Source organism: Rhagoletis zephyria, unplaced genomic scaffold (genome assembly GCF_001687245.7).
Source record: "Rhagoletis zephyria isolate East Lansing unplaced genomic scaffold, Rhagoletis_zephyria_1.1 Rzeph_scaffold_00458, whole genome shotgun sequence".
Lineage (NCBI taxonomy): Eukaryota > Metazoa > Arthropoda > Insecta > Diptera > Tephritidae > Rhagoletis > Rhagoletis zephyria.
The window spans coordinates 212,604-223,077 of NW_016157542.1; the positions used below are offsets into that span (position 1 = coordinate 212,604).

A 10,474-nucleotide genomic window follows, 5' to 3' on the forward strand; every position below is an offset into this window, starting at 1 on the left:
CGATTATAATTATCAATAAACGTCAAACTTCAAATATTACAACTTTATTCAAATAATTTTTTTTTTTCCAATAACACAATAGATCGATAGATTTTTATAGATCTTTTGCTTTGCGTGTGTGCCAGATGTCAGATGTCGAACTTGTATTCAAAGATTTACAAGCAAAATTTTTAAAAGTTACCAAGCGTGTTCTTCAAACCCGTCCACTTTCAACAAATCGGGAAAAAGTTGACGAATATAAAAAATCTTTAATCGAAACTTACAACGATATTTTAATTCAAGTAAAAAATTCGAAACAACAAGGAAACAAGCCAGCATCTATAATTAAAAGTTGACCGCGGTGCAGAGAAAAACTACTTCAGTGTTTTCAAAAAATTGGGTGTAAAGTTCTAGTACCCGAAGATTTTTCAGTTCTTATAAAAGAAGATATTTTAAATTCTGAAGTAGATTCCGACGACGACTTTGCTGACGCTTGTTCAGCTGGCACACCAGAAGTTTCCACCGCTAAAAAAATTATGTTCTTTGCCTTTATTTAAAGAATTTTTACAAATTGAAGAAACGCCTTGCGTAACGATTAGTTCACCAAATATTAATTTTATTGCGTATACAAACGACATAAAAATGGCAACACCTGAGCAAAAGAAATCTTTTGTTAGTTTGTGTGCGTCTATAATCCGAGAAAACTATAGTGGTGACCCCCTATCGCTCGACTCATTCATTGACAAAATCAATTTAATAGAAGAATTGTCGGATGAAAGTTTAACTACAACATTTATAGCATTTTTAAAGTGTAAACTCGCTACCCAGCAGAATCAAACCAGATAATTCCAAAGTTGTCTCTGGCAAAATCGCGTCATTACATTTTACTAATAACAACTATGCCGATATTGCGAAGCGAGTGGAGGAATTATCTGATGCATTAGAGCGATCTTTAATTATTGAGGGTATGACTCAAGCGAAAGCCCATGAGTTAGCGGTAGAGCAGACAGTAAACGTTTGCAGGCTGAACGCCGTTAAGAGNAAAAGAAATCTTTTGTTAGTTTGTGTGCGTCTATAATCCGAGAAAACTATAGTGGTGACCCCCTATCGCTCGACTCATTCATTGACAAAATCAATTTAATAGAAGAATTGTCGGATGAAAGTTTAACTACAACATTTATAGCATTTTTAAAGTGTAAACTCGCTACCCAGCAGAATCAAACCAGATAATTCCAAAGTTGTCTCTGGCAAAATCGCGTCATTACATTTTACTAATAACAACTATGCCGATATTGCGAAGCGAGTGGAGGAATTATCTGATGCATTAGAGCGATCTTTAATTATTGAGGGTATGACTCAAGCGAAAGCCCATGAGTTAGCGGTAGAGCAGACAGTAAACGTTTGCAGGCTGAACGCCGTTAAGAGCTAGTGAAATCTATTTTGGCATCAACAACTTTTACCGATTCAAAGGATGTAGTCGCGAAAATGATTGTAGAACACAATAATGAAGTCAATGAGCGTCAGGTGTTATCTTTTAGGTCACGGGCAAATAGACCAAACAGTTTTCGAGGAGGTTTTAGAGGGCATAACAACTATGGCTATCACAACAATAGTTTCAGATTTAATAGCGGCAATACTAATAGGCACAATAATGGCAATAACACAAGGCACCAAAATCAAAATAACTACAATAGAAGTAACAATTTTAACAATAGATATAATAATTACAGAAATAGCACAAGCAATCGTTCAGCAAGCAACAGAAACAACTATTCTCGTTCAAATTCTAGAAACACTTCTAATGTTCGATTTTTAAACGCCGATGCCCCTCAGGAGCGAACACTGGGGGAGCAGGAGCTAAGCAATTGAACGTAGCTACCCCTGAAAAATCTATATACTGCTTGAACCTTAATTATTCAGNCCGTTAAGAGCTAGTGAAATCTATTTTGGCATCAACAACTTTTACCGATTCAAAGGATGTAGTCGCGAAAATGATTGTAGAACACAATAATGAAGTCAATGAGCGTCAGGTGTTATCTTTTAGGTCACGGGCAAATAGACCAAACAGTTTTCGAGGAGGTTTTAGAGGGCATAACAACTATGGCTATCACAACAATAGTTTCAGATTTAATAGCGGCAATACTAATAGGCACAATAATGGCAATAACACAAGGCACCAAAATCAAAATAACTACAATAGAAGTAACAATTTTAACAATAGATATAATAATTACAGAAATAGCACAAGCAATCGTTCAGCAAGCAACAGAAACAACTATTCTCGTTCAAATTCTAGAAACACTTCTAATGTTCGATTTTTAAACGCCGATGCCCCTCAGGAGCGAACACTGGGGGAGCAGGAGCTAAGCAATTGAACGTAGCTACCCCTGAAAAATCTATATACTGCTTGAACCTTAATTATTCAGATTTTATTGAATTAAATTGTACCGATTCTTACAAATTATGCTCGTTTCTCGTAGATTCACAGGCAGACATCTCTTTAATCAAGATTTCCAGTTTAGCAAGAAATTAATCAATTAACAGTAGCCATACCATAAACATCACTGGTGTAACAACTGAAACGGTTACAACATTGGGAACTGTAAGTACAAACTTGGTTGTATCAAATTTTTTTATTCCGCATACTCTTCACGTTGTAGACGACAGTTTTAATATACCTTCTGACGGCATACTAGGCAAGGCCTTTTTAAAGACGAACAGATGTATTATTAACTACGCAAATGACAGTATAACTATCGGCATCGGGACAGAAAGCACTAAAATAGCAATTTTGCACGGTTCAAATACCGACATTTTAGTAATTCCTCCAAGATGTGAAGTTTTTCGTTTATTTAAATTGGCTAATTCAAAAAACCCTGTTTTCGTAGACTCTCACGAGCTTTTTTCTGGGGTTTTTACATCAAAATGTGTCGTTGACACAACAAATCCAATTTTGAAAGTAATAAATACTACGGACGAGGTAAAATACGTTCGTAACTATAACATCAAAGCTGAGGATATATGTAACTATAATGTCTACAAAATAAACGAAACTTCCCAAGAGACAAAACGGTTAGGGGAACTAAAGTCAATTTTACAAAAACAAATGCCAAAATATACTAAAAACAAATTGCTCGAATTATGCCTACAATACGCCGATGTATTTGCCTTAAAAACAGACCGTATGACACTCAACAACTTTTACGAACAGAAACTTCGACTGAATGACAAGATTCCCGTTTATATCAAAGACTATCGTTTGCCGTACTCACAACGCGAAGAAATAAATAGACAAGTCGATACTTTACTGCGAAATGATTTAATCGAACCAAGCTCCTCTAATTATAACAGTCCATTAATTTTAGTACCAAAAAAAGATCCATCCGGCCAAAAATCGTAACGCATGTGCGTTGACTTCAGAGCGGTTAATAAAAAGCTTATCGCTGACAAATTTCCACTAGCACGTGTGGACGACTATTGGAGAACCTTGGTCGAGCAAAATACTTTTCGACTTTAGATCTATTTTCTGGTTTCCATCAAATTCCATTGCATAAAAACTCGCGATATATAACATCTTTCAGCACTGACAAGGGAGCTTTTCACTGGAAAGTTTTACCATTCGGTTTAAACGTAGCACCGAATTCTTTTTCTCGAATGATGTCAATAGCCTTTTCAGGCATTTCTCCAAATCAAGCGTTTTAAACCCAACAAAATGCAATTTTCTTCGTGCTGAGGTAACATTTTTAGGGCACAAGTGCTCAGAAAAGGGACTGCTGCCAGACGATTCAAAAATTAACGCAATAAAAAAGTATACAAAACCTTCAGATAAAGACGCTGTTCGTCGATTCGTTGCGTTTGCAAATTATTATAGACGCTTCATACCTAACTTTGCGTCGCTGGCAGCACCTTTGAATAGACTGAGTCGAAAAAATTTCGAATTCTTATGGGACAACGCTTTTGAAACTGCATTTCAACACTTAAAATCAGCCCTAATGTCTCCTAAACTTTTGCAATATCCTGATTTTACTAAAGAATTTTTAATAACTGTGGATGCTTCTAAAAACGGGTGCGGTGCTATATTAAGCCAAAATCATAATGGCAACGACTTACCAATATGTTTCGCTTCTAAATCTTTTAACAAAGCAGAACAAAATAAACCAATCATAGAACTTGAACTTTTAGCTATATATTTCGCGATTAANGTATGCTTCGCTTCTAAATCTTTTAACAAAGCAGAACAAAATAAACCTATTACAGAACAAGAACTTTTAGCTATATATTTTGCTATTAAGCAGTTTCGACCTTATGTTTACGGCACTCACTTTAAGGTGAAGTCTGACCATCGACCCTTAGTTTATCTTTTTAACATGAAGGACCCATCTTCAAAACTTGTTAGAATTTGCCTAGAACTGTCAGAATACGACTTCACTATTGAGTACATAAAAGGCATATCAAACGTTGTAGCAGACGCACTTTCACGCATTACCATTAACGAACTAAAAGACTCTACAAAACATGTTTTAGCTATGAAAACGCGATCAATGACAAAAACAATAGAATTACAAAACGAAAACAATTACACGGACAACCGTACAGTACAAGTTTACGATAAATTTTCATACAATTTTTCTAAAAATATTCCGCGAATAGTAACGCATTTTCGCTACGATAAAGATAACAAAATTTCAAATATTCAAATATGTGCACATTTAAAACACAAGAAACAAGAATTACTCAATTTTGCGAAGGTTAACGAAACAACTTGTTTAGACGAGTTACTTTTGAGGCTGGATAATGAAGCCGGCAATCGCAACATTAAGAAAGTAGAGTGGCAAAAAGATGATATATTTTTCAATAATTTCTCTATTTCTAATTTGAAAACCAGCGGTAATAATATTTAAAAATTTTTACAAATCGTATTAACAGAACCGGTAGAAGCAGTAACTGACGATGATAAAAGTTAAAGTTAATGACCATTTACCATAATGACCCCATAACAGGCGGACACTGCGGAATTAAAAAACTTTATGCAAAATTACGTACAAAGTATCACTGGAAAAATATGACCCGTGATATATCCAAGTTTGTTAAAAATTGTTCAAAATGTTTATTAAACAAGGTTAAACCTAAAAACAAGGAAAATCTTGTATTAACGCCAACACCTTGCAAACCATTTGATATTATTGTAATCGACACATTAGGACCCCTACCAGAGTCAAATAATGGTAATAGGTTCGCAATTACCATTATATGCGATTTAACAAAGTATTTGGTAACAGTAGCTGTGCCAGACAAAAGCGCTAAAACGATTGCCTCTGCTATTTTCGAAAGTTTTGTCTTAACTTACGGTGTAATGAATTCCATTAAATCAGACTTAGGCACCGAATTAATATTTGGCAACAGTGCCCCAAGATTTGAAAAAAGATAAAATTTACCCGATTTATAATGTAGAAAATTACGCGAAAGAAGTTAAATATCGAATGCAAAAGTCGCACAAAATCGTTAAAGAATTAATTAATAAACACAAAATTCGAAACAAACTAATATATGATAAAACGGCGCGTCCGTTATCAATTAGCGTTAACGACAGGGTTATTGTTCAAAAAGAACCTCGCAATAAGCATGAAAACATATACCAAGGGCCATACGTTATAACAAAAATTGACGGTGTAAACGTCACAATTTTTGATGAAGCAAAAAACAAAGAAAAAACAGTACATAAAAATAGAATTCATAAAATTAAATTAAACAATTTTTTTATATATATACGTATGTATAATTAATTTTAATTCCACTTTATTACCTTATAAACAAAAATAAAAATGTACAAAACAACAAAATAATCAGAAATGTACAAATTTTCAATATGAAAACTAGCTCAAGGAAAAATATAAGTATTTATAACATATTTTTCTACAAATTGTAATATAAGAATTGTTTTTACAAAATATGAAACGAATTTATTAAAACAAAAAGCATTTTTCATGAATTCTTAAAATCAAACTTTAAACATTTTTGTACAAACACTATAAAAAAAAAGAAACTCGAATTTCCATTTTTCCCTAGGCAATTAAAAATATACTTATGTAAATTTAAATTAAATAGACTCTTAAGTCATAGTTAATTATCATAAGCTACCTACAAAATATTATACTTATCTTTATACTACAAGAATAGTTTGCCAATTAAATAATTATAAATAACTAAAATTAGTAATAATAACTAAGTAAATATAGCTTTTGATTGAATATTTAGCTTAAGTTAAATTGTTATGAACGAACGAATGTAAAGGGGGGTGAATATTCCTTAAGCATTCCAAATTCGTTCCTTAAAAACAATTTAATTCTGGGTACAAATTTTGGGCAAGAAGAATATGGCAAAATTCTCTTCTTCTTCTTTTCCCAAACGAGGGTGATGTAATGCGATAAAAGCATACAATTTGCAACCCTATAAATCACCTTGTATGAACACACCTTAAAGCTAATCTAATACAATAATTTACGATATTAAAAATGCAACACTGTTCTATGTAAGACAGCTGCTAGGCTTATGTCAAAAGTGAAAAAATAAATTGGCGGCATTCGCCCGCGTACCTTGAAACCGCAAAGTAAAGTTTTAATTTTATCTTTAATTGAGCAGCCAACTATCGCCCAACCGACTGGTAAGTCGCATAGCCAGCAGGGGCACCAGCACATATTTGTGCGTAGCCAGCATTCCCAAGCAGGCGTTGGCCGGCATCAGCGCCGGCGGAGCACCAGGGCTCCGCGAGAAGCAAGCAGCAGCACTGCCCGCCGTGGGAGCGCTAGGGCTCCTTGGAATGGAGCGTTGGCCGGCAGCCGCGCCGGCGGAGCACCAGGGCTCCACAGTTGCAAGCGCAAAGGTATGCTACCAATATAATTTTTAATGGAAGTGGAAAGGCCACTTCACATAACATCCCAAATAGGTTAGGAGGAGAGCTTGAACATACTGATTCCTTTATGAATTGAACAAATTTATACAAATCACAAAAATCCTAAATTTTCAGATCCTAAAATGTCTACTTGAAGAGCCATGAATTGAGTATTTTCTCTTAGAATAGAGAAAAGTCAAACAAAACGCCCAAAACGTACATTTACAATTCTTAGAAAAAGACTACGTAACTTAGTGATGCCCCACATTCTGTGTTAAATTAGCTACATCCGAAAAAATACCCCAATTACTCACATCTTTAATAAGGTAACCCCACAAAATTCGCAAAGTATTCGAAACATATATTTCAGTAGTAGTATATATACATATATATATTGAACTCATTTTCTTTCTCACATCTTCTACATCAATTAATTAGTTTCAATGTTTCTTAAACCCCAGGATTTTGAAGAAATTCATAACTTACGAACTTTAGTTTTAATAAAGGTTCTGTAATTATATACAAACCAATTGGGGTCCTTCTATATTAGGGCAACGATATGAATATTCATAATGTGAGAATAATTATAATTTTTTTTATTTATAATCTTACTCCAACAATCTGGCATCATTGACGTGAATAGCATGGAATAGAGTATTTCCTTTTTAAACAAAGAGAAATCATACAAAACACTGAAATCCTAAACGTACAAATCCAAAAATGTCTACGTAAAGAGTCTCGTAAAAAGTATTTCCTCTTTGAATAACGAAAGTTCATGCGAAAACCTCAAATCATAAATTTTCACGTGTAGAGCATTTATTATAGTATTTCCTCTTCGACTGAGGTAACACTCAAATACAAAATTTTCCAGTAGAAAAAAGACTACATGAAGAGCATTGAATAGAGTATTTTATTTTTGTTTCTCTCTACGTTTATCTTTGTGCAAAGTTTTTGATGTACAAAACGACATTTCGTTGAAAGTGAAGACTTTTGGCTCGTTTTGAGTTTTCAATCAAACGGTCGTTAACGCTTGTTAAAGTTTTTATAAAAATTAGTCGTAGAAGATCTTTTATAATTGTCCAATTTCGTAAAAATGGACGTCTTGGAATTGAAGCTGTACCAGAAGACTGGGAAATTCCCAAAAACGGCGGTTCCAGAAGTGGAACAACATACTGGCCGAAAAGCGGTAAGATGAAAAACATATTTTCAGTTAATTTTCATCATTCAATCCAAAAACGATATTGACTTGAAAACTAAAATTATAAACCTGAATTCTCCACGAGAAATGCATAATGTTGTTATTACGAACCCAGTACGCAAAAGAGAAGGTATCGCTACATTTTCCGATGCATGTATGGAACTCGATCGAATGCAGGATGTGAGTGATACTGACCATGCTGATGATGACGACGAGATTCTCCAAAACAATAATATGACACGTCAGAGAACAAAACAAAAAATTTATGCGCTTGAATATGCTCACATTACGGTCCCAGAAGTTTTGCAGGTAAAGTAACCAACGTCAGAAATTATTTTATTTAAATTAAGTTCTAATTTTTTTAGGAAAAATTTTCCAACTCCCCGGTTAAAGGTGCGCAGCCCTGCCATTATAATAATGGTGACAGTGTGGAGGAAACACACCGATTACTCCATTCGTCCCAAGTACACCATACGCATGCCAATTTCTTGAAGTGGAAAATTCAGATGGATTTTCAGGACAAGCAAATACAGGTGAAATGAATACAGATGAAATTAACCTTGATGGAATAAACACAGACGAGTTTATTTATTTAACGGTTTCAGAATCGAATTCTGAAGCTCCGAATGGACAGAAGTTCCAAATATTGACGTCGTATTTCCAGAAAATTCTTTCAAACCAAATAACTATAATTAGTTGATTTAACTCAGTCGCTAAATCGGTTTTGAAACTAGAATCGGAGGTTGAAGCTATGAGAAAAGCAAAAGCGGGTGAAAAAATTTAGAAAATAGATGACGAAAACCCATCAACCAGCAAAAATTTCGAAGAAACAATAAGTTATCACTTCGTCAATATCGCATCTGAAGCTGAGGTTAAAACACTTGAGACTATTGGAAAACGAAGGAATGGTCAATACATTCAAAAATCACTTCAACAAAATTATTGGCGGTAGACGACCAAAAACTGAAGCGCTAAGTGTGTGCATGAAGTTTTGAACAAGATGTTTGCTAAAACTTTTTGGGTGGATTGCTCGTGGAAAGGCGGTTCGAAGGAAAAAGATGTAAAGAAATTTGGTATGATAAAATACGAGAATGTTTTGGCTGCTATTATCAATTTGATTCGAGAAGTATCTAATGAAGAGTGTCCAGAATCATGTATTCAAAAGGCGTTTGAGTCTAAAATGCGGAACAGACATGCACTATGTGGCAAACGGAATTGGGCTCCGAAATTGCGTCCAACAGGTATTTCTTATAAAAAAGTGCAAACAAAACGGCAATAACAATGAAATCAATGATGGCAACGATCCCAAAGATAATGATACCGGTTATGATTCTAAAGTTGTTGATCCCGAAGCTAACGATACCTGTCTTGTTGATCCCGAAACTTCAGATCAAGTCATACAATCAAATGATCTGAACACATGTCAATTTTCACCTGTATCTGAAGACTCCATAGGGCTATTCGCGATCCGGTGCAAATGGCCTAGCATCATTGCATTGCAAATTTGTATTGCAAATTATTTGCAATACACAAACAAAATACCCGCATTTGCATTTGTCATGGCTTGCCAAATTTGCAATACCTAAAATCCATAGCATAAAAATGCTATGCATTGCATTCATAAACAAAACCAAAGCTGATGCACAAAAATTGTTTTGCAAAAGCTTTACCCCGACAGTTTAATAAAGGTCGCTCACAATCCATGGCATATTTCTGCAATTGCATAAATTTGTCAGCTCTTATGCACCGAATCGCGAATAGCCCTCATGAACCAACTTCTTAAGATCGGGTAATCAGCCATCGTTAAACTTGTAATGAAATCTGAGAAAAGTTTGCTGGAGCGTTTTTGACGTTCTTTCGTTTTGTTTAAATTGTCTTCTATATATCCGCGGTGATTTTTTTAAGTGATTCGAAGTGTTTTCTCAGAAAATTTAATTATAGTTTTAGTTTATTACAAATTCATGAAATAAAGTGATTCAGACGAATCCGTTTGTTTGTTTGGTCTCCCAAGAGACGTAAATTTGCTTAAAAAGCTGGTGCACTTTTCTGGCAAACAAATTGAAAATCGAGTCGTGCTATTGCTGCGCGATTTTAAGACACTCTGTCACGAAAACCATGTTTTATGAAGACTTTTTCTTAATTTTCATCTAATTTTACTTATTAATAAACACCAATAATAATCGCACTCCATCATCACCACACTTTTTTGTTTTTGTTTACTTTCATTCTTTGCCTGATGTAAAAAACGCTCGAAAACTTCATTTTTTATTCCTCCTTTGATTGTGATTTTGTTATTTTGTCCATGTGAACATGATACAAAAAGGAAGGTAGTTTCAATAAACAACTTTTGACGGATAATAAAATTTTTTGAAGTTTCATAAATTGTGAGAATTATCAACGGCCTTGCC

General features: G+C 34.4%; 1 protein-coding gene across 1 annotated transcript; it reads left to right on the plus strand.

Annotated features, from left to right (window-relative positions):
• The first annotated feature begins 8,233 nt into the window (after positions 1-8,233).
• Positions 8,234-8,610, plus strand: LOC108359779 (uncharacterized). Its single transcript, XM_017611800.1, has 2 exons — positions 8,234-8,375; positions 8,432-8,610. Exons 1-2 carry the CDS (start codon positions 8,238-8,240, stop codon positions 8,606-8,608), a joined length of 315 nt encoding a protein of 104 aa, XP_017467289.1. The 5' UTR covers positions 8,234-8,237; the 3' UTR covers positions 8,609-8,610.
• Positions 8,611-10,474: the final 1,864 nt, after the last annotated feature.

What these genes read in the sequence shown, in the direction of transcription:
- LOC108359779 (XM_017611800.1), top strand. Translation starts at nt 8,238, where the DNA reads ATGCAGGATGTGAGTGATACTGACCATGCTGATGATGACGACGAGATT. An exon ending in CGGTCCCAGAAGTTTTGCAG is followed by an intron (nt 8,376 to 8,431) that starts GTAAAGTAACCA and finishes TAATTTTTTTAG; the next exon opens with GAAAAATTTTCCAACTCCCC.